Here is a 25784-nt window from a genome sequence, read left to right on the forward strand (position 1 = left end):
TCACCAACTTGCACATTAAGTAGTTAAAGTGTGAATGGATAAATTTAGTTTATTATTTGACTCGTGATGCAAAGAAAATTTGGCCACCGAAAAAAGACATACTTTGATCACTTGAGCACGGCTGCCGAAACAGAATGCCATACACACGGGGTTGTCTGGATCGGAGGCAGCATGTCCGTGTCATACTTTAATGTATCAGATATATATATGCCTGCGGACAGCAATCTTCAGAATTTAAGATGACATCGGCGGCTTTTGAGGAGAAGGAGGCTCCCAACAGCACAAAGCAAGTGTAACGTCAGGCTCTCTGCAGCTCGCTTTTTGTCGCTCCTGTTACTGTGGGACCCCATTTTTATGACTTAATGGGGTCCCATTTTGAAAATTCCTAGCGCCAATACTGAATATACGGAGGATGAACTGCTGGTTATAGAAGCGAGCACAAACAGAGGGTGAAACGTTGGAGCAGACGGAAGCCGAGAGAGTGAGGTCGGCATGATTTGGCGGTGTAAATGTGGGACTTGGAGCCAAATTATGCCAATGGTGTGCTTACCCAAAATCAGGGGGAAAACGTCCCCGACCAGCTTGACCAAACGGAAAACTGTCCATTGAGTGAGTCATTTTAATATTGATCATGATACATGCAGCACATCACCGAACAACCACAGTACATACAGTACACTGTTGGGCAAGCTTTGTACAAATTAAATAAGAAATGTTGGGCTAATACTTTATAGATACTTTAATATGATTGTTCATGTTTTTCAGTCAGTATAGATTGTTGTCCTATTGTGTTGTGCATTACATACTCAAAAGCTATTCAGCTGGTCACGCAAAAGCAAGCTTATCTCTTGCCATAGCTAGCTTATGGCTAATGCCGTAGCATGCCATCGCAAGACGACGTATTTCTACGCTAGATAAGCGGTTACTCTGTGTTCGCTCTTACAAAAAAAATGTTGCCACAGCTTGGCTAATATACAGGTTACAGAATGTAAATTAAGTATTGTTGAAGGTTTTGGATGCATTTTTAAAATGATTTAGAGGCAGAATTGATTGCCCCCATTAGCTACATTGCCAGCCACTAAGAATAAGCTGATTTTTACACAAAACAAAACTTTTGTCTTCTTGTCTCCCATAAGGATTGTGAAGGATGGGCAAAATTAAAAAAAAAATGCAGCTCCCCTTTAATAGCTTCTTCTGGGAGGCAATACTTCTGTCTTGGACATATTACTTTTGTTAACAAAAATTTTGCAGTGCACATTGCATGGAAATAAATAATAATCTCCAACATTGAGATTAATAAAGTGCAAACTTCTGTATTCAATAAAATACTACTCTAAATCAAAATGTAGTATTGTACATTGTATGCAAATAAATAATCAAGTAAGAAATATTGAGAAGACTATAGTCTCTCAGTAAGAGGATAATAATGATCTTACTCACTCTCACATAAGTCCACTGTCTATCGGTCGCACCTTTGTGATTGGCCCACTGTTGGTTGTGAATGTGCTCGGTTTGACATGTATTAAGGCCTACTGAAATGAGATTTTCTTATTTAAACAGGGATAGCAGGTCCATTCTATGTGTCATACTTGATAATTTCGCGATATTGCCATATTTTTGCTGAAATAGAACATCGACGATAAAGTTCGCAACTTTTGGTCGCTAATAAAAAAGCCTTGCCTTTACCGGAAGTAACAGACAATGACGTAACAGGTGTGAGGGCTCCTCACATTGTTTATAATGTGAGCCTCCAGCAGCAAGAGCTATTCGGACCGAGAAAGCGACAATTTCCGCATTAATTTGAACGAGGATGAAAGATTCGTGGATGAGGAAATTTAGAGTAAAAGGACTATAAATAAATAAATAAATAAATAAAAAAAAAGGCGATTGCATTGGGAGTGATCCAGATGTTTTAGACACATGTACGAGGATAATTCTGGGAAATCCCTTATCTTTCTATTGTATTGCTAGTGTTTTAGTGAGTTAAATGGTACCTGACAGTCGGAGGGGTGTGTCCACGGGTGTGTTGACGCCAGTCTCCGAGAGAAGTCACGAAGCTGTAGCAGGACAGAAGCTCCGCTGATCTCCGGTAAGAGGCGACTTTTTACCACAATTTTCTCACCGAAGCCTGCCGGTTGACAAGTGGTCGGGTAGGTTGACAAGGGTCGGGAACCATGTTCGCTTGACCGCTCTGATCCATAGTAAAGCTTCACCTCTGGGAATTTTAAACAAGTAAACACCGTGTGTTTGTGTGGCTATAGGCTAAAGCTTCCCACCTCCATCTTTCTACTTTGACTTCTCCATTATTAATTGAACAAATTGCAAAATATTCAGCAACACAAATGTCCAAAATACTGTGTAATTGCGCGATGAAAAGAGACAACTTTTAGCCGCAAGTGGTGCTGGGCTAATATGTCCCCTCCAACCAATAACGTCACAATCACGCGTCATCATATGCGTCATCATATGCGTCATCATTCCGCGAAGTTTTCAACAGGAAACTGCGGGAAATTTAAAATTGTAATTTAGTCAACTAAACCGGCCGTATTGGCATGTGTTGCAATGTTAATATTTCATCATTGAACTATAAACTATCAGACTGCGTGGTCGGTAGTAGTGGGTTCCAGTAGGCCTTTAAACAAACTTTCCAGCTTGCAGTCATTGTTTCAACGCCTGTTGCTGCAAATCTCAAACACTTTTCTTTTCTTTGGAACAAATGTCTTGCTCTCGTTAGCATTAGCCATGTTTTGCTAGCTGTGTGAATTTGCGCTGAAGAAGGGATTGCAGGCCGAAGGATCACAGGACCAAAAAATATGCCAAAGCAAAAGGAGAAAAAACTGTTTTTTTTATTTTTTAAATAGTCTACAAAAAAAAATATATATTGATAAATTGATAAATCGCCCAGGCCTAATATGACAATAGTATTAAAACCTCTATCTTTGGCCATATTTATGTAATTTATATCGTCTATATTCCGCAACCCTTGGCTGAAACCAAAAAAAAATAGGAAAACATGGCCGAAACTCCAAACACGCGGTCCCGGTTCACGTCATCACAACATGCAGTTTGGGCAGTGTTTTTTCAGTGATTAAAGTCTTTTCATTTTCAGCACAAACCCGTTCAAGATTAGATACACATTGTACATGGTAACGGAACAGGAACGATGATTCGTTGCCAGGTGGGAAAAAGGAAGACGCTGGGGAAAGACGACATTGAACACTGTTAACACATCCAGATAGGGCTGGGCAATATGGCTTTTTTTTAATATATCTAATTTTAGGCCATATCGCGATACACAATATATATCTTGATATTTTACCTTAGCCTTGAATGAACTCTTGGTGCATATAATCACACCAGTATGATGATTCCATGTGTCTACATTAAAACATTCTTGTTCATACTGCATTAATGTATGATCATTTTAAACTTTCATGCAGAGAAGGAAACCACAACCAAAGTCAATTGACCAAAACTGTATTTATTAAACAGTTATTAAGTAGTGGCACAAACATTCATGTCATTTCTAGATCAGAAATTGCAAGATTGTCAGAGACATTTTAAAACAAGCTATGAGTGCACTTTTGGCATGATGTCCCTAAGGTGACATATCAAAACAACACTAAATTAAAGTGCACTTTTTGTACAGAACGCCACTACAATAGTTTAAAACAAATAAAGTGCATTTTTGTGCATGATGTCACACAAGATATTTCAATAACTGTCAAATAAACATGAGCTGCGTAATAGGAAATCAAATAGTATTCGTCCTTATGTGGTAGGTTACTGCAGGCATTATCTCCTTTTGTTGTTGACTGTTTTTTTCATACGGTGTTTATGTGGAAAAGGTTGCTTCGGCATTTTGTTGTTGTGACATCGGATTGAGATGTTGACTTGCGCAGTAAGCATTCTTCATTCTTTAGCAGGTGACTTTTCAAATTATGCTAAATATTAGCAGTAATGCTACTTTTTGTAGCAACGCTTTTGCCCTACACTTGACAAATTACGGTTGTCTGTTTGACATATTCCCACTTGAAGCCAAACCCCCGCCAGACGATGGACCCCCTGCTGTTTTTCTTCGGAAATAATTGTTCCTTCATTTGTTGCCAGATTCTCAACTTCTTTCTCTCGTATTACCACTCGCAACACAACTAACGTTACCCATGCTGCTACCTCTCTGCTCCGCGAGGGTGTATACGTAGGTGATGTATGTAAGAATGTGAGGAGCGACCAGGAGATGGAAAAGCTTATAGTGTAATGCCAGTAGCTAAAAGCAACTGCGTGAGGACGTATACTCGAATATCACGATATAGTCATTTTTTATATCGCACAGAGACAAACCCGCGATATATCGAGTATATTCAGGTTCAAAAAGATGAAGTATTGAATTCCTTGTTATATCCTTTGTTGACGGAAGTAGGAAGGGCATTGCTATGAGCACTGAAATCAATGCGCTCAGGAATAAAGTTCCGGTAATGTTTAAAATGACCAAAATACGGTAAAAGAAAGTTTTGTGTTCTTGTCTCTCATAATGATTGGAAATGATGTGCAAAAAAAAGTGCAGTCCACCTTTAAATATTTGCTTTATCCTGATATTGGATTCTGCTTTTGCCAGAATTCATGCAGTTAAACATTAAATCCTGTCATTTTGCAAGTGCATTAGCTGCACTGCTTCCCTTTTTATGAATACCTTTTAATAGGAATTTATATCCAGCTTTTTTCTGTTTTTAGACAAGTATTTCAAGAACTGATTGAGATTTTCCAAATGCCGCCCGCAGACAGTCACAGTCACCTGAGTGCACTTTTTTTTAGTTCTTCTGTCTTAAACAACAAGGAACCTACTTTTTGTTGTTGTTTGCTTTGTGAAACTTTTGATTTATTTCTTCTCAGTCAATCCTGCCTTTTCTTTATAAGAACACAAATCATACGTGACAAAGCGGAAGTGGCCGTCTGACATCCTCTGGATTCTGTTGTTGAATGTCTGGCTTTATTTACATTTATTTACATTTCCGTGTGGTTTGGGAAGTGTGATGATTGCACGCTAAGCACATTTATGGGCTCGGTGTGTCATATCATATTAGCGTCTGCTTACTTTAAGCAGCCCAGACAGTCCGTTTTAGCAGCATGCTAAGCTATTAACAGTATCCAGATGTCAACTACTTTTGTCTTCAGGCTTACGTTGCCTGCACGAAACAACACTCACCAGACTAAGCAGCTGCAACAAAACTTTATCATTGTATTAAATTAGTGTGTTACTGTGTGGACGATGCAAGGTTGACTGAGCATGTTTGCTCATGAGTGGACACACAAATATAACCTACTTAGAGTACATGTAGTCTATATTCTCACACATGCCGACATGCCCTTGAGCTGTGAAGATGCAGGAAGACAGTGTAGTTTTTTTTAATGACTGTTTCTCGGGCTCCATCTCTGCAGTGTCCTAATTTCCATCTGACTACCAGGTCAATGTTCTGTAAGCAACCGCTTGCTTTCTTCCTTCAATCATTCAAGCTGGACGGCTTCCGCTTTACATGTTTGAGATGTTTTGCATGACCTCCAATAAACACAATGGCTTGACACAAGGGTGTAACGGTACACAAACATTTCGGTTTGGTGCATTTTCCGTACAGTAAGAAAACAACAAAATATAAATTTTTTGGTTATTTATTTAACAAATTTGTAAACAATGGCATAACATACATATACACACAGGGTCCATATATAAAATGAAAACTAAATAAGATAAGGCTCAGAATGGTTTCTTAACAAAAACCTTTCTACATAAAGTGATTTTTTTTGATTGATTGATTGACTGAAACTTTTATTAGTAGATTGCACAGTACAGTACATATTCAGTACAATTGACCACTAAATGGTAACACCCCAATAGGTTTTTCAACTTGTTTAAGTCGGGGTCCACCTTCATCAACACCCCACTTAACCTCGCCACCCCAGCCTGCCTAACTTGGCAGTAAGAGGATATATGGGCTTATTGTTCTTCCACCATAGAAGTGGGTCAAAATCTGGTTTTTAATGCAATATAGCAACCCCGTGCGACCCCGAACGGGACAAGCGGTAAGAAATGGATGGATGGGTGGTCTTAAATCTGCTGCTATAAAAACATTTGCTATTGCTTCAGCCCTGCCTGACTCGCCGAGGAGAGGCTGCTTGAATGCGGTGATGCTCGTAAAACCTCCGTCCTCCATTGTTGTAACGCACCGCGCAGCCAAATTGTTCCCAAACGGGAGATGTTAAGGAGGCAGGAGGGTCTTCCAGCTCTGGCTTTTACATGTTGTCCTAGCCCGGTCGCTGCTAGCCTGCCGTGTTGTGCCTCGCTCTGCATTGTTTACACAGCGTGCGGTGCGCTACATAATAATGTCCGTGTGGAAACTTTTTTTCGGTACACCACCGAACCGAAACCCCCGTACCGAAACATGTACCGTTACACCCCTACTTGACACAATGCAGTCTCTGTTAATTTTAATTTGATTAATTAAGGATGTATGATTCTGCAAAACCAAATCTTGTTTTGCTTAATTTACATTGCCATTTAATGCATATTGTTTTTACATACATGTTCATAACCATGTGATAATGTTTTACAGAAATCATACTCTTGTCTTTACCTTTTTTGTCATTAATATCAGACTAGTCAGTATAAGAGATGTACAGTACAGGCCAAAAGTTTGGACACACCTAGTCATTCAATGCCTTTTCTTTATTTTCATGAAGATTTACATAGTAGATTGTCACTGAAGGCATCACAACTATGAATGAACACGTGGAGTTATGTACATAACAAAAAAGGTGAAATAACTGAAAACATGTTTTGTATTCTAGTTTCTTCAAAGTAGCCACCCTTTGCTCTGATTACTTTTTCACACACTCTTGGCATTCTCTCGATGAGCTTCAAGATGTAGTCACCTGAAATGATTTTCACTTCACAGGTGTGCTTGAAGCTCATCAAGTGTGCAAAGCCGTAATCAGAGCAAAGCAAAGTAAAGGAGTGACGTATGCTGTAAAGCAAGTTAGCAAATTTGTATTTTTTTGTTTGGCCACCTTACTCAAAGTGCCAGTAAAATCGATACAGAGCCCCTCAGCCCATGACAGAGGTGTCATTCAACTAGTTGTAAGTCGATTTATCATCCCAAAAGTTATGAAAATATTTTATGTAGGTTGAAAAGTTACTTACTGCTGGTTTAATAAATGTTAATTTGAAATAAGTCTTACAGTATTCACTACACCACTAATACTTTGTTTGCCACAGAATGTTTGTGATGACTAGCAAAATAACAAAATAACTTGTTCTCTTTACCCCTACAAAACGTACCAGTGAAGTGAAGTGAATTATATTTATATAGCGCTTTTCTCTAGTGACTCAAAGCGCTTTACATAGTGAAACCCAATATCTGAGTTACATTTAAACCAGTGTGGGTGGCACTGGGAGCAGGTGGGTAAAGTGTCTTGCCCAAGGACACAACGGCAGTGACTAGGATGGCGGAAGCGGGAATGGAACCTGCAACCCTCAAGTTGCTGGCACGGCCGCTCTACCAACCGAACTATGCCGCCCCTTACCAAAAAAGAAGCAGAACCGTGGCCCTAAAACCGAGGTACACACCGTAGTGTGTGTTACCTGTACTGTTGCGCCTCTATTAAGCATAATTATAGATATGAACAAAATGACTGTTGTCAGCTTTTAGAATATAATACCTCAATAAAACATGGCGGAAAGTTCTGTTTGAACATATTGCGAGAGTAAATAGTAGGGATGCAACGGAGATGGCGACTTGTCCAGGGTGTACCCCGCCTTCTGCCCGATTGTAGCTGAGATAGGCGCCAGCGCCCCCCGCAACCTCAAAAGGGAATAAGCGGTAGAAAATGGATGGATGGATGGCAACGGTACTCGCTATAAACCTGCACGAGACAATCCGTCTTTAATAAAATACATTTTGAAAAGTGTTCAAGATCGAATGATATAAAAAAATAATAATAATTTTGATAATTTTTTTCGCTGTATCACCTAGCCCTGGATGACACACCTTTGGGCTGAAGAGACACTTCTGCTCTACTTTTGAAAACAAACACAATGAAGGGAGTATACCGCACTTGGACCAGTCTAAGCGGATTCATCACTCTGCTTTATAGTGCATAGGGCTATTATCCAAATATGGTCTTTAGGAGTACATGTCCATGTAAAAAATATGACTAACAAAAGATGACAGCCGGATAGATATTTATTTGGCAAAAGTACTGCATGTCACAGGGTGTGCTAGTGTTTCAGAATTCAGGTTTTGCATGAGTGACGCTGAACCAGCATAGCTGGTGTGCTTGTGGTTTACGCGCCCAAGAGGAAGTACTCGACGGTGTTCCACTTCTGCAGGTGGACCAGGTTTGCCCATTGGAATGTGGGAAAGCAGGTTTTTGTGTGGCATATAAATGTTTGTCCAGTAAGGTCATATCAGCAGAGTACATGCAAAGGGGAAGTGTTGTTTGATCTGTTAGGGTTTCAAAGTCCGAGCTAACCAAAGCCTAATAGGACAACCTTTTCCCTGTGTAAATAGTGTTGTTCGGCATTGACTTTCACAAAGGGCTGGACAATTATGGCAAAAATAATATTCATGATTATTTTGATTGATATTGAAATCCCAACTAATACCACAATTGTTCATTAATTTGAAGAGATTAGTATCAATTGGACCACCAAAACTCAACTTTGAATATTATTTAAAAGAACAACTGTATATAAATTAGTAACGAATAAGCAACGCGTAAAATATTAGTAAAAAGTTAACAATCAATTAAAATAACAATGGAAATGCGAAAAAAACAATAACATTCAGTTTTTCCTTAAATGGTTTTGATTTTTTTACCTTCTACACTTATTTTACCACCACAGTTTGGGTTTTTTGTGTCATGTATAAAATTCTATATCAATCAGTCAATCAATCTTTATTTATATAGCCCTAATCACAAGTGTTTCAAAGGGCTTAACAAACTCATGCAACATCTCCTGATCTACACCCACAAATGTTCGTTAATTAAATACAAAACTCCTCACCTTTTTTGGTGCAATACATCTTTGTACAATTTTGACCAGTATTTTAAGTCAAAGCATCATCATTTTGTAAATGTATTTTGTTACATGAAGTACATTATGCTTGTGGGAAGTACTTTATTTAAACCTTCATTTGGTTAGCGCATCTCAGACTGAATTTTGCGCATAGCGATGTTATTGTGAAGAGGAAAAGTGTGGCTGTTTTAAAAGAGATTCAAGTTGTGACTGCTGTCCTGTTCGTACATTGATCTTACATCGATGATGTCATTCACAACAACACAAGAAAATGTGATGTGTTTGTGCACGGCTTGACAAAGCGGTTTAGTGTTTCGAGGATGAATGAGCAGCGTCCAGGGTTTCCCCTTAAGATATTTCAGGGTTTCCCCTAAACTGCCAAGATACCTGTGGCAGTGGGGGCGTGGTTATGGGCGTGGTCATCGTGACATCAAGTAATCAGCATAACATTATGATATAATTTTCCTTAAAAAAGGCTAAAATATTTCATTATTAATTCATATTGATATATATATATTTTTTTAATCGTTTTGCCATATTTTCAATTGTTGCTGCTTTTTTTTTTTTTTACAGACTTAAAGACTTTTATTTATTTGCTAGAGTGGATTTTCTCGCATTAAAAACTGCCGCGCTCCTCTTAATATTTGCACATTTTGTAGATGGCATTAAGGGGAAACCCAGTAATTGGGTGTGGCGCGCCGCCACAGCATTTTTATTACTGCCACACCTTGAAAATGTTTTTTTTTTTTTACCTGAAAACAATGTATTGTAACAATAATGTATTGTATAGCCCCCAGAAGAAATCACACAAAGTTTGACGCTAGTTTTAAATTGTTTAACTAATCTTATGATAACAAACAGCACAATTCCAACAGGTTTTACCTTCACTTTCATCTCTGTTTGTCCACGCTTCCCCCGACACACGACAACACTTACTCATTTTCCACCAATCAAATTTCAGGCACGGGCGGTGTTATTACAAACTTGGTAAAAACTATCATCATATCCAAACCACACAAACATAAAACATTAACACCAGCTGGTTGTTACAGTATGAATCGATATATATATATATATATATATAGCCTATTATTTTCGCACTATTGACAAATGATGTACCGAAAACCAAGACTGTACCGAAAAGAGTGCTGCTAAAACCGGATATAAACAAAACACATGGCATTGTCTGGATGCATTGTCAGCATGTCTACGATGTGAATGTCATTTTAATATATCCCAGGATATATTAGGTCTCTGCTTTTTGCAGACGATGTGGTCCTGTTGGCTTCATCTGGCCGGGATCTTCAGCTCTTACTGGATCGGTTCGCAGCCAAGTGTGAAGCGGCCGTAATGAGAATCAGCACATCCAAATCCGAGTCCATGGTTCTCTCCCGGAAAAGGGTGGAGTGCCATCTCCGGGTTGGGGAGAAAACCCTGCCCCAAGTGGAGGAGTTCAAGTACCTAGGAGTCTTGTTCACGAGTGGGGGAAGAGGGGATCGTGAGATCGACAGGCGGATCGGTGCGGCGTCTTCAGTAATGCGGACGTTGTACCGATCTGTTGTGGTGAAGAAGGAGCTGAGCCGGAAGGCAAGGCTCTCAATTTACCGGTCGATCTACGTTCCCATCCTCACCTATGGTCATGAGCTTTGGGTCATGACCGAAAGGATAAGATCACGGGTACAAGCGGCCGAAATGAGTTTCCTCCGCCGTGTGGCGGGGCTCTCCGTTAGAGATAGGGTGAGAAGCTCTGCCATCCGGGAGGAACTCAAAGTAAAGCCGCTGCTCCTCCACATCGAGAGGAGCCAGATGAGGTGGTTCCGGCATCTGGTCAGGATGCCACCCGAACGCCCCCCGAGGGAGGTTTTTAGGGCACGTCCAACCGGTAGGAGGCCACGGGGAAGACCCAGGACACGTTGGGAAGACTATGTCTCCCGGCTGGCCTGGGAACGCCTCGGGATCCCCCGGGAAGAGCTAGACGAAGTGGCTGGGGAGAGGGAAGTCTGGGCTTCCCTGCTTAGGCTGCTGCCCCCGCGACCCGACCTCGGATAAGCGGAAGAAGATGGATGGATGGATGGATGGATGGATGGATGGATATATACCAGGATAGGGCTGGGTCATATATCAAGTTTGTAAGATATAGCAATATATTTTTAAATAAGATATGAATTAAGAAAATATTGTAATATCGATATAACTTATTTCACGTTAAAATTACCAAACGCCACTTATTATTGCAACACAGAACGACACAGGAGGTCCTTCATACCGACAGGCATCAGACTGTGTAAAGCATATGTTTCTTCCTGACTGCACTTAAATGTAGAATATATTTATATTATTCATATATTGTATATCATATATATAATATATGATATGCGAGAAAATAATATAATATATATCATATATACAATATATGATATATATTATATTATTTTTGTCTATTGTAAGCGAACTGTGGTGCTGAATTTCCTCCAGGGATCAATAAAGTACTTTCTATTCTATTCTATTATTTGTTGTGTTCCTTGTTCTCCCTCGCTGCCCCTCCATAGGCTACTAAAGCCCTCCCCTTCCTCCTTCCAAGACGTGCTTGCACTATAAGAACATCCAAGATTGGTTGGTTGTTCATTATGATGAGTCACGATTAGTTAGGGAAAGGCCAATCAGAGGCAAAATAGGGCGGGTCATCAAACCAGGAAGGAAAATCACAAAGTGTTTGACTGCAAATTAATTTTTTTATCTGAGTTTGATACATTTTGTATTATTTGCACAGCTATGTTATTTATTTTACATGGAAATATATTTCTATTTTATCTATGTTATGTAATTGTGTACTACTTAAACAGTTGATTTTCTGTGCTGTTAATACCCATCTTGACCGAGTTAACAAAAGTGCCACTGACTGTTTACAGTACAGTTGTCATTCCCTTAAATTTCACTGAATATCGCTAAAAAATGAATATCTTTACATGTATACTTTCACCCAAAAATATATTGAGATATATATCGAATATCGAGTTGAAGTAAAAATATATCGAGATATACTTTTTCTTTCATATTGCCCAGCTCTATCCCAGGTATACCCGCAGAAAAACATCTACAAAATGTCCAAATATTCAGAGGACAGTGGCAGCTTTTAAGGAGCAAGAAAGTCCAACAGAAACAACAAGTGTGACGTCATGCTCGCTGCAGCTCGCCTCTTTTGCCAGGGACATCAAGGGACAGAAAGAAGTACTCTTTAAACACGAGTACATTCTATAACATCAGAAGAAGATTGTAGATTTGTTGCTCATTGTTTTTAATAAAAATGTCATTAAAAGTATCTAAACACTTAAAAAAATCCTTGCAAAATACAATAAGCAGGAATAATTAAAAATATGGCAAAATGATAAAAATATATATTTGTTAATACGAATTAATAATAACAGACATGTTTATAAATGTATGTCTACGTTTTTAGAGCCTTTTTTGAGAAATATAGTAAATTATGCAACTTATTCGACGGTGACCACGCCCATAACCATTGCCCTGACCACACCACCACCACCGCATGTAACTTTGCAGTCTAGGGGAAACAAACAAATGTTCCTTCTCCTCACTATGACAGCATTCCACTTCTATTTATGTCATTTATGCACTTTTCTGTGTTTAACAGTGGATCGCTAATTACTGGCTAATTCTGTGATACCGTTCGTGGTCACGTTAACACGGAGATCATATGGCTTTGCGTTCTAATTTGGTTTAGTGATTATTGATTAGACATACTAGTGATGTCAAATAAAAAGTAGCAACCATGGTGAGCTTCAGAAAATATTTAAGAAGCACTTTGTTAGAATTTAGCATTGATTTAATAATAGAAGTGCTTAACTTTTTTTTTACACTTTGTTGGTCCTTTTGCTCAAAAACTAATGCCATTTATCTCATGAATGTTTAATTTTTGCAGTAATGCATTTCCCTGCTAAACTTGGCCAAATGGCAATCTGCTCCGTGAGGGCATGATTTACGTGTTTTGAACAGGAAGAAGGTGGGATATATTGGGCATGTTGCACATTCCAAAGTAAGCGACTTTCATGCAGCCACCTATCCATGGCTTAGTTTTTTTTTTTACACTTGTATGACAATTAATGGTTTGAATGGACCTTTGAGAGGTCACAGTTGAACAGTAGCCGTGCAGAAAAAACATTTCTATGGAGTTGTAGAAAACGGTCCGGCTGCAGACGTGGCAGCAAGCGCCGCAGGAAGCACAGGAAAGGAAGCTGCAGATCCGCAAGGGATTTGCCCTCCACAACAATGAAGCAACACATGCACTTGGCCTGCTGTCAACACTCTAGGTGGTCCTCTGCATCCACACATAGAGAAGCCCTTCTTATTGAAACCAGCCTGAAGCCAGATTGGCACTTAATTCAGTAACAAAGTGAAAATGCCGTGTGTGTTTTGCTGTGATTGTGTCCACTTGTCAGCTTTGTGCACGTGATGGCAGCTTGGTTTATTGCCAACTGTGCAGCGGACTAGGTTGTCAAACTTAATGGCTGCACAAAAAGGAAGTAGCAGGTTCTGCTTTACTGCGTCATGTTGGACAATGTCCTCCCATATTCGTGTTGACCACACAAGTCCTTTTCTTGCTTTTTTCCCCCATTGTGAGCAATGCAAGATTACAATAAAGAGGCCAAGTTAAGGACGTTTCCTGCCATTCCTTCTCTACCCTCGCCCTGTCTTTGCACTCTTCCTCCACCCTTCCTTCCTTCCATTGATGATAGCGTTGGTCTTTTCTCTCCGCCTTGGCCACTCCTCCCTTTTCTTGCTCTTTTTTTTCTCCACATTTCCTCCCTTGTCTTCCCATTTCTCCCAGTCCTTCTCAATGCCTTGCTCAACCCTAAGACCGAAGACAGGCCCAGTGCCAGAGGAAGAAGGGAGAGGAGAAAGGTCGGTTTGGGTGTTGGAAGGGCCTGTACAGATTGTCACATGGTGGTGTCAGAAAAGTAGTTTTGGATTATATGAACATTTCATGTCATTGTTATTGTTATCGCGGTGTTGTTGATCCATCCATCCATCCATTTTCTACCGCTTATTCCCTTTGGGGTGACGGAGGGCGCTGGTGCCTATCTCAGCTACAATCAGGCGGAAGGCGGAGTACACCATGGACAAGTCGCCACCTCATCGCAGGGCCAACACAGATAGACAGACAACATTCACACTCTAGGGCCAATTATAGTGTTGCCAATCAACCTATCCCCAGGTGCATGTCTTTGGAGGTGGGAGGAAGCCGGAGTACCCAGAGGGAACCCACGCAGTTGCGGGGAGAACATGCAAACTCCACACAGAAAGATCCCGAGCCCGGGATTGAACCAAGGACTACTCAAGACCTTCGTATTGTGAAGCAAACGCACTAACCCTACTTCCACCGTGCTGCCCTGGAGGCAAACGGGAAAGTTTACATATTTTAGGATCTCACACCAACAATCGCTTATTGACACAAAAATACAACGTTGTAAAAGGTGAACTTGTCTGCGAAAAAAAAAAGTTTGGACATTTGTGTTTATCATACATGGTCTTCAAATTAGAATTGACAAGAAATAATGTTGACAAGGCTTATTTACACACACGTTTCCTGGTAGAAAGCCTGACTCGGCACAATCTACTGTCAAAGTATTGTAACCCTAATAGTTGTGGTGTCCTCCAGTTTATGACCAGCGTTTGACAAATGATAAACATCCAGGCCAAATTAGGGTGAGATATGTGCCATTGAGTGAGAACACAAAGTTTGTTGTTGAATGTGCTGAAAAAGTATTTGAAAAACTTATGTTTTGACCAGTTGAAATAAATCGAAACCATTTAACATTTTTCTTATGCTTCATGGATAGTATTATAGTCTTAGTATTTTATCTGTTTTAATGCTGAAGTTTTTATTGCTTTAAATATGTGTTTATACCCCTAGTGTGTGAATGTGAGTGTGAATGTTGTCTGTCTATCTGTGTTGGCCCTGCGATGAGGTGGCGACTTGTCACGGGTGTACCCCGCCTTCCGCCCGATTGTAGCTGAGATAGGCGCCAGCACCCCCCGCGACCCCGAAGGGAATAAGCGGTTGAAAGTGGATGGATGGATGTGTTTGTACTGTAGCATTTTAAGACAAATTTGAATTAAGTGTATAACAAATAAAATCTATTAATATTATTTATTATTTCTGGTGGGCATCCTAAGCTGTTCAGCAGTCCTTGAGCGCACCATAAAAACAACTCTGTGTTTGTTTACATGTTAGCTTTTAAGCTAGAGAGCTGGTGCTATTCAGTGCGTGAATTGATCAAAGTGCAGTCATCAGTCACAATTTTTCGATATTTTTCATTTAAAATGGTGATAGGCACAGGGGTTAGTGCATGTGCCTCACAATATGAAGGTCCTGAGTGGACCTGAGAGTGTGGAGTTTGCATGTTCTCCCCGTGACTGCGTAGGTTCCCTCCGGGTACTCCGACTTCCTCCCTCCTCCAAAGAAATTCCCATTACGTATAGGTTGATGGGCAACACTAAATTTGCCCTAGTGTGTGAATGTGAGTTTGAATATTGTCTGTCCCTCTGTGTTGGCCCTGTGATGAGTTGGCTTCTTGTCCAGGGTGTACACCGCCTTCCGCTCGAATGCAGCTGAGATAGGCTCCAGCACACCCCGCGACTCCAAAAGGGACAAGCAGTAAAAAATGGATGGATGGATGTAACTCTAACCTTTTAATAGTTTTACCGTGGTTATAATCAATACATTTTATTATACATCCCTGTCCCTCCAAACAGGAAAACTTTTTTCTTTTCAGATATTTCACCTTATTTCAGCCAGGTGATGTTTTACATTCATAGTTGAATAGCTAATTCAGGCCTGCTTGCATCAGTCAGAATCGATTTTCGCTCGTCTGCACCCTGGTCCTGTGTTGGTTAGGGCAATCCATTCAAGTCTTGACAGAGATGAGAGAGTTTCCTTGTCCTCACCTGAGTGGGGAATCTCTGGCTAATGGGGATAATTAACATTGGTGGCTAAGCTACACATGGGGGACGCGCAGACTTTTCCCACCAAGACCTGCATTTAGCAAAATTTTAGCTGCATGACAACCCTTTAGACACCCCTGGCCTAAATAGTTCACGTATCGGAATCAATAAAGCTTAAATTTTTCCTGTCATGTGTACGTTCTTTAAGACAGCTGATATTTTGACCTGAAATTGTCAGAACAAATTAAGATTTTAATTAACGCCTGCATTGACCCAGCATGTCAAAGTGGGATACTTCTTTACAAATTTACAAATCTGTAGAGGTCTCTTTGAAAGTATAGAAGGACAAATATGTTACATTCTCTTTTTAGTGCAACACAGGCAGCCAGCCCTGCCCTACAGATCTATAAACAGCCACCATGCAATTTGCTTGCAAAATGTCTACTGCAAGCGACGGTTTCCACATGTACTTTGTCTGTATCTGGCCAAGTGAAACTTCACTCTACAATTACCTTTTGTTTTGCTGCGCTCCATGTGTGACTCTGTTTGGAAATGTCTCCTGCTTCATTTATATTGACATATTTTTGTCTCCCCCCGTCTGCTCCCAACAGTACTGGCATAAAGGATGCTTCACCTGCGAGGTCTGCAAAATGACTCTAAACATGACGAATTACAGAGGTTTTGAAAAGAGACCATACTGCAATGCGTAAGTTGTCACCTTGCATGCTATTGTGTGTGTCTATGTGTCTGTGTCTATCTCGTTTTATGCCTAGCACTCATGCCTCAGCTTGCATTAGTAAGCTTTAAATGCGTTGCATCTAAATGTGTTTGTGCATGTCGTTACCCAACACAAGACCCCTCTCTCGCTCCTCCTCTCTTGTTTATCTGGGGCTCTCCTAACCACCCCACCCCTCAGAGTAAAGGCCTGTACATGTTCTGTGGGAAAGTTCCTCCCTCCCTTCCCTCCTCAGTGGTGAAAGGAATGGAGCTGGGCGGCGGGGGTGTAGGGGGCGTATAATCAACAAAGGAAATTCCTAAAGTTCCTCTCGAGTGATACAGGAGGACAGAGTGCCAACGAGCTTGTTCACTCATCCTCACACTCCACACTCAATCCTCATCAGGAATGTGTGGCATCTCCCATTAGAATGATGCATCTTTTTCTCTGCAAGTTTTGTTTTTTTGAACAATCATTCGCAGCCAAGAATCAAACTAGTGATGTCGCTCTTCTGCGGTATAATGCTAGCTAATAAACAGTTGTTATTAAAGGATTTGCCCTCTAGTTATTTGAGCCAATGTCAAAATTAAACAGCATCCCTATTTCCCCCTGCTTTAATAAGAAGCATATTTTTTGCTTCTTGCACTATAATTCTTTTTCCTGCGTGAGGATTCAATTATTTTGGCTCTTGCTAGCGCCCGTTGACACAGCTAAAATATGGTCTCCGAATGCTGTCCAACTTTTCCTCGGAAGTATTTTTGCCCTCTTGACTTTATGGTCCTGCAAATAAAAAGTTACCTTGTTTAAACGGTGCAATCATTGGATTTATAAAAGGCTCTAGAAGTTCCCCCTAAATACAGTACAGGTGAATGTCAATAATTTAGAATATGGTGCAACTGTTGATTGACTCCTGGAGTTCAATTTACATTTTCAAGGAGAGCAATTAAAGCCCTGGGAAGTTTTTACAATTAATTTGCTAAATAGTGTTAGTTTTGACTCTCACATTTTTTAAAGAGGAACTTCACTTACTTTGGAATTTTGCCTATCATTCACAATCCCTTTGTAAGACAATAACTCGTTTTTATTTTTAATGCATTCTATTTTGTAAATACGTCAAATACAAGGTAGTTAACAATGCAGCTAATGCCATTGCGCCCATAAATCCCTCTAAAAATCATCCAAACAATTATTCATTTACATCTCGTTACCTGAATATTAACCAAGTATTAGCAATATTGTTAATATAAGCTCTAACGCTGACAAACTACTTTTAGCGGCACGCTGTTCACAGTTTATGCAGCTACAGTATTGACATATTGAGCTGCTACTGCTGCTGTATCACCTCTGAGCTGGTGAAAGTTCATTGTAGATTATGAATCATGACTCACATTTTTATTGTAGAAAATTGTTGCCATAAATTGGTCAACTTTAACAGTCAACCTCAACCCGGAGATGACAAGAACAACACAAAGACGCCCACTTTTTTATTTAATTATTGTTTTTTTTTTTTGTTAGACTGACAGGTGAATGAATACAAGTGGCCTCGGGTTATGGACGACTTCACTCCCTACACAGTAATTGGTGTAACCCAAGTTGTATAGTGTATGTCAGAACATCTACCCTAAAATATGCATAATTAAACTATGAGGTCATTCACACTGTACACAGAAAACATGAAATAATTTAAAATGCACAAAAAAGATTAAATACTAGAATTAAATAAATGAAACAATAACAAAATAGAACTCCTTTTCTGAAACCATTACTTATATTACGTGCTTTGTCCCCTAAAATATGCATAATTTAACTATGAGGTCATTCACACTGTACACAGAAAACATGAAATAATTTAAAATGCACAAAAAAGATTAAATACTAAAATGAAATGAATGAAACAATAACAAAATAGAACTCCTTTTCTGAGACCATTACTTATATTACGTGCTTTGTCCCTCACTGTGAAATCAACAATTTAAGTGATGGCTCTGCTTTAAAACGCTCCAGCATCAGATGTTCTGCCATAAAAAGCAAGGTTTGCTCTGCGAATTGACAGTTATTCCTTTCGTTGACGTGTTTAGGGTGAAATGTTTCCATGTTTTTGTTGTTTGTAACCGCGTTTTGTTGCCAGTGGCCGCAGCCCTTTTTCTTCTTCACTGGTCACTCTGGCTCGATCATGTTTGTTTCCGTCTGGAAAAATAAGAGCAATGACGTCACCGACACATTTTGTTAACAATTGTGGTCACAATTGTCGACTATTGGTTGCTTTTGTACATGTATGTTGTCTGGCAAAAAAAAACAAAACAATAATACTGTGACCCTGAAAGGGACAAGCGGTAGAAAATGGATGGTATGGACTTTGTGTCTAACCAGGGCTGGGCGATATGGCACAGAGTCAGCGCTTCTAAAAGTTTTTAACGATATCCTCCTGTCAACTGATTCTGGCAAATATGTCGTCCTGGTGCTTTTAGATCTGTCTGCTGCGTTCGACACCGTCGACCATGCCTCCTTAATCACTCGTCTTGAGAACTGTGTGGGTATTAAGGGCGCCGCCCTCAACTGGTTCCAGTCGTACCTAGCCGACAGGAGTTTTTGTGTAAAAATAGACAGTTTTATGTCTTCTACAGCTCCTCTACCACAGGGCTCAATCCTTGCCCCAATCTTATTTGCGCTTTACCTTCTCCCCCTTGGTTCTATTTTTAGGAAGTATGGTATTGCATTTAATTTTTATGCCGACGATTGCCAGATCTCTTTTCCCGTGGCCACAAAACAACACAGTTCAACGTCTCATTGACTGCCTACACGACATCAAAGCCTGGCTTTCAGCTAACTTCCTGAGTCTAAATAAAGACAAAACAGAGGTTATGTTGTTCGGTCCAAGTCGCTCTCCCTCCCCCAACGTTGACCTCAGCATTCTGACCTCGTATCTCAGCGACTGTGTCACAAACCTGGGGGTAAAGTTCGACTCAGATTTTAAATTCCAAAAACAAATCAGCAGCGTCGTTCATAAACGCTCTTATCAATTACGCCAAATACCGAAAGTGAAACCGCTTCTGTCAGGACATGACCTCGAGAAATTAATTCACGCCTTTATCTCGAATCGTTTAGACTACTCCAATGCCCTGTATGTAGGCATTAGCCAGGCCTCCCTTGCCCGCCTGCAGTTCGTGCAGAACTCTGCTGCTCGTCTGCTAACACAGACCCGCAGACGTGAGCACATCACCCCTATGTTAGCGTCCCTTCACTGGCTCCCTGTGCGTTATCGAATCAATTTTAAACTCCTTCTATTTGTTTTTAAATGTCTAAACAACCTCGTGCCAACATATCTCTCCGACCTCCTTCAGCCTTACTGCCCCACTCGATCCCTAAGATCACCCTAAGATCAGCTGCTACTGACGGTCCCTGACACAAGGCTGAAGCTTAGAGGTGACAGAGCTTTCGCAGCTGCTGCTCCCAAGCTCTGGAACGACCTACCTCTGAGTGTTAGACAAGCCTCCCCTCTTCCTGTTTTTAAATCTCTCTTAAAAACATACTTGTATTCCTTGGCTTTTAACACTAAGTGATATCCATCCTGCAATGGCGCCCCATTATACACCTGCTGTGAACCCGTTTTTATGTTTTATTTATTTATTTTTTATCATGTTCTGTTTGTGTTGTGTTGTTTGCTCGGTCCTCGTATTATCTTTTAACCTGTCCATTGTACAGCACTTTGGCTACCCCTGTGGTAAATTTTAAATGTGCTTTATAAATAAAGTTGATTTGATTTGATTTGAAGACTGTATCACCGTGTAAATGTTTTATTTCGGGAGACATCAATAATTGATTTTTTTTAAATGACCTATCAGAAATAAGGAGGAGTAGAATATACATTTTTTTCAATTTAAAATATAACCTTTTTCTGATTATAATCTCCTCTAGGGTTTCCTCTTAATGTATTTGATTTTTGGCGGTGCACCACAGCAGCATATTAGCCGCCACGATTTAAAAATATTTTTTTTAATGTGAAAAAAGTTAAAGTTATATAATGTATTGTATAGTCCAGAAGAAGACAAACACATTACTTTTTAACTTTTATTGCCAATTTTATGCTAACAATGGACCCAATTCCAACACGTATTTGCTCCCATGCACGCTTCACTCCTCGACACACACTTCCTCATTCTCCGCCACCATGGTTCGTTCACAGACCATGGGAAAAATGAGTATCATAACACACTAACATCTACTTTAAAACTAGCAGGTATGTACAATACTACTGGATATATATAGCTCATTATTTGCGCACTATTGACTAGTGATGCACTGAAAATTTGGCCGCCCAAAAAAGACTTTGATCACCGGAACAGCGGTGCAGAAACCTAATGTTGTGTAAGCCACACGCATGGGTTGTTTTGCGCGAAGGCGACACACCAGCGCCGTGGATGTACTTTTAATATATTAGAGATATATTGACGAACAGCATCTTTAAAATTTAAGATGGCTGCTTTAAAGAAGAGCAAGGCTCGCAGTGCATGAAGCAAGTGTGCCGTCAAGCTCTCTGCAACTCGCTTTTTGTTGCGGACTTGGAGCGACAGAAGTAAATAGTCTCTAAACACGGGTACAGTCTACAATAACACCAGAAATATATGGTCGATGTGTTGCTAGTCGTTTTTAATAAAGAAAAAGGGATTAAAAGGATTGGAGATATCGACAGAAAAAGTACAATAAGGAGCAACAATTGAAAATAGAGCACAACACAATTATGTCACAAAAATATTTAATACTCTAATAATAACAGATTTGTTATAAATGCATATATACTTGTTTTGCCTTTTTAAAGAAAATATAGGCATTATAGCAAATAATGCAATGACGTCATATAGAACATGCCCTTGAACACGCCACTGACAACGCCCCATCGCTACAGGTACTTTTGCAATCTTGGGGAAACCCTGGTCTCAATTATAAAGGAAGAAGGGAAAGAAAATGTCAACACAATTATGGGAAACATAATTGAAAATCACATTGAACTAGGGTTGGGCGATATGGCCCTTTATTAATATCTTGATATTTTTAGGCAATGTCACAATACACGATGTATATCTCAATATTTTGCCTTAACCTTGAACTAACACTTGATGCATACAATCACAGCAGTATGATGATTCTATGTGTCTACATTAAAACATTATTGTTCATACTGCATTAATATATGCTCATTTTAAACTTTCATGCAGAGAAGGAAATCAAAACTAAGTTAATTTACCAAAACTGTATTTATTAAAAAGTTATTAAGCAGTGGCACAAACATTCATGTCATTTCCAAAACAGAAAGCGCAAGATTATCAGAGACATTTTAAAACAAGCTATTAGTGTGCTTTTGTGCATGATTTCACAAAGATGACATATATAAAAAAAACACTAAATTAAAGTGCACTTTTTGTACAGAATGCCACTACAATCATTTAAAAACAAATAAAGTGCACTTTTGTGCATGATGTCACACAAGAGATTAAAAAAAACTGTAAAATAAAATTAACTGCATAATAGGAAATCAAATAGATTATGTCCGTCGCTATGTGGTAGGTTCCTGGGGACGTTATCTCCTGTTTTTGACAATTTTTTTCATATGCCAGGCTCCACTGAGTCAATGCTGGTTGCCTCGGCATTTTGTTTGGTGTGGCACCGACCAGAGATGTTGACATGCAGAGTTTCATGCACTCTTCATTCTCTAGCTGATGACTTTTCAAATGAAGCTACAAATTAGTAGTGCTGCTACTTTTTGTAGTAACGCTTTTGCCCTATACTTCACATATTACGGTTGTCTGTTCAACATCTTCCCGCTTGAAGCCCAACCACCACCAGACGATCGGACCCCGTGCTGTTTTTTTGGGAATTAATTATCCTTCCTTCATTTTTTTTACCAGATTTGCACCTGTTTTTTCTTGACTAACCACTCGCACGGCTTCGCCTGCACCACAGCTAACATTACCCAGGCCGCTGCATCTCTGCTACGAGAGGGTGTCTGACGTTATATGCGGGCCAGTATGTAACGTATGTAGGAAGGTGTGCTTGTTTTATCTCTATGTGAGAAGAAAGAGTGAGTGTAGTGTAATCCCCGCAGCTAAAAGCAACTGTGTGAGAAGTTATATGCAAATACTCATGATAGTCATTTTTTACATCGCACAGAGACAAACCTACGATACATCGAGTATATTTAATATATTGCCCAGCCCTACATTGGACAATTAACAATACGCTTTTAAAATGAAGACACAAAAATAAGGAATATGTAATACATTTTCCTGTTTTATGGACAATTTATTTGCTCTTCCCAGCATTCAGTTTTACTTTTTCTTCTCACTCAATAATCAACAAGAGGGCGAAACCAAACTTGATAGCTGATACTGTTGCCTGCATGGATTTTGGTGTCTCACTCCCACTTATCAGTGATCACTTCCTGCGTTGCCCAGTTACCAAGAGCTAGTACCTTTGTTCATGCAACCAACCTTGCTTCGCAAATTTACTTTTCTTCTGAGGAAGCAAAAGAAGAAAAAACTGAAAGTTTTATCAAATGCATTTTTTATTAATAGTAATTACGTATCTATTACAATATATATTGATATCAGTTTGTCATCCAGCCCTTAACGTAGTACGACCAGCAAGCTAATAATAACTCTCCTGAAGGAATCAATAAAGTACTATCTATCTATTTATCTAATGTAGCTGAGTGTGTGTGTTGTAATACTCGTCTATGAGATGTATTAATAGTATGGAACAAAACCATCAAGAACCTCCTAGTTCATAAGGCTTGAAACCCAACGTCTTCCAAGCACAATGTCTGCGTCTGTGCTCTGTATCCTCGTATGATGAAGCCTGTAACCGACCACCACATGTTTGGACTGCCCGCGCAAGGCGAGCACAGATGTTACTAATGCTACTAACAACAATGGGTCTGTTCACTTTTGCTCGTGTGCGCCCCAGTCTGCATGGCGGTGTGACAGTGGGGCCCAGCTTGTGCTCTGCAAACAGCCATGGACTGAAGCAGCTCAATGGAATTGAATGTGCTTTCCTCTCTCGCAGTCCATGAAAATGTTTCTCTTGAATAGGGCCTCTTCATTATTGTTGTGACCTCCTCAGTGTTTTTTTTGTTTACCTCCATCAATGAGCGCGTGTTTTTAATATCTTGTGTAGGTAGTGCCGAACTGATTTTCCAAGGAACTTTGTGCGTATGTATACAAGGCTTTTAAAAATAGATCCATCCATCCATTTTCTACCACTTGTCCCTTTTGGGGTCACGAGGGGTGCTGGTGCTTATATCAGCTACAATTTGGCGGAAGGCGGTGTACACCCTGGACAAGTTGCCACCTCATCACAGGGCCAACACAGACAACATTCACACTCACATTCACACACTAGGATATTTTTGCCAATTATTTACACTGAGTAATATAGCAAGTATCAATATTTTCCTATGTCGATTGAGAATTTGTTGTATGGTAGAACCTTGCAGTCATCTCTGACCATGCAATTTAGCTTTTGTAGAAATTCATCCGGGTATTTGTATTCTTATTTAATCAACTTCAACAGGACATTTCAGGTTGCCTTACAAGAAGTTGTGCTTCTCATACGAGAATGCTCCCTTCATCCGTTCATGCTCATGACTCGATGGGACATCTCTAGTCTGAGGGTATGACGCAGGATCTGAAGTATTTATCCTCTAAGGTAGTGAGACATGTCTCAGCAAGAATTGTTTCGCTCTTGTGGTGCAAAACGGCAGTTGTTATACCACTTAATCAAAGCGACTGTTGTTTTGCACCACAACAGAGGATAATTACTTTGGGGGCTGCACCATCATCATAGGGCCTGTCCCCACAGAATGTTTTTCAGTGTAAACGGTGAAGATATGTACCGTTTCAGCCTTTTATTCCCACACAAACTGCTTTTTTGTCTCCAGAGTGGGAAGGTCTGACAATGGCAAATCCTTTGGGATTGTCGTTTCTATGGGACGAAGGAAGCTGCCAGAGTACCTGAGAATGACGACGTCCCGGTCTGTCCCCGCCCCTGGCAGGGAGAAGGGGATCCTTTTTTTTTTTTTTTTTTTTTTTTTTAACCCAAAAACGAAACACAAACGTTTCTCTGGGGACATGCCTTTAGATTACAGCTGTCCTGTCTCGTAATGAGCATGAATTGAAGAAGTCTGCTAAGAAGGGAGGCAAAATGTCTTCTGAGGGTGTGTCCCCACAGAAACGTTTGTGTTTTGTTTTTGTTTTGGGTTAAAAAAATAAATGCTTCCCACAGTGTCCTATCAATAGTGAGTCACATTCAGGCGGAAATATTTCTGGGGAAAAATGATGTATTACAGTGCCTTGCCATACAGTAAGTGGCGCTGGAAGCAAACAAAGCCATCGGAACCACCAAAACTATAGAAGCAATAACCGTGCACGCGCATTAGGTTCTATTCTCTGCTCATACATAAAAAAAAAAAATTATGGCAGATGCATACAACAATTTTGACTCTTTAATTTGGACTGAAGACAAGGTGGAATTACTTTGTTTACACGACAGCCGCGGGCGGACGAGACAGAATGAAAAAAAAGTGTCAGAAAGAGGTGCACTCAAATGGGAAAATAAAGAAGAGGATGCTGGTTTATGTTATGTAGACTCAAGTATGGAGTCTTTAATTTATTTGATACTAAATGTGCACTATATATCAAAGTGAATCTTGGTCAAAAAAGAATGTAAAGAAATAGCTGTCATTGTTTACACTATACACAAAAAATGTCACCAACATCACCTCGTTCTCATTCCACACTTTTAACAAAAGTTACCATACCAAAGGTCACTAGTACAGTATATAACGATAAAACATTGGTATTAGCAGTAGTAATCAACCACAATGGAAACAAGCCTTTTGGCTTTTTCTGCCATCCATTTCCCTTTTTAAAGCATTATATGGATTCATTTCTTTAAGATGTCAATACACTTCTCAATCAATCAATCAAGTAGTGTACAAGAGTAAAGAAAACAAACAAGCACTCTTTCTTCTGGTGGTCCGAG

At 39.9% G+C, this 25784-nt stretch overlaps 1 protein-coding gene across 1 annotated transcript in view; it reads left to right on the top strand.

The window, feature by feature from the left end:
- Positions 1–25784, top strand: part of lasp1 (LIM and SH3 protein 1) — a 74532-nt gene that overhangs the window by 10278 nt on the left and 38470 nt on the right. The window contains exon 2 of the mRNA XM_061905455.1: positions 16645–16739. Within this exon, the coding sequence (XP_061761439.1) occupies positions 16645–16739 (95 nt within the window). The remainder of the gene's footprint in view (positions 1–16644; positions 16740–25784) is intronic.

This window comes from Nerophis ophidion, linkage group LG07 (assembly GCF_033978795.1).
Source record: "Nerophis ophidion isolate RoL-2023_Sa linkage group LG07, RoL_Noph_v1.0, whole genome shotgun sequence".
Taxonomy (NCBI): Eukaryota; Metazoa; Chordata; class Actinopteri; order Syngnathiformes; family Syngnathidae; genus Nerophis; species Nerophis ophidion.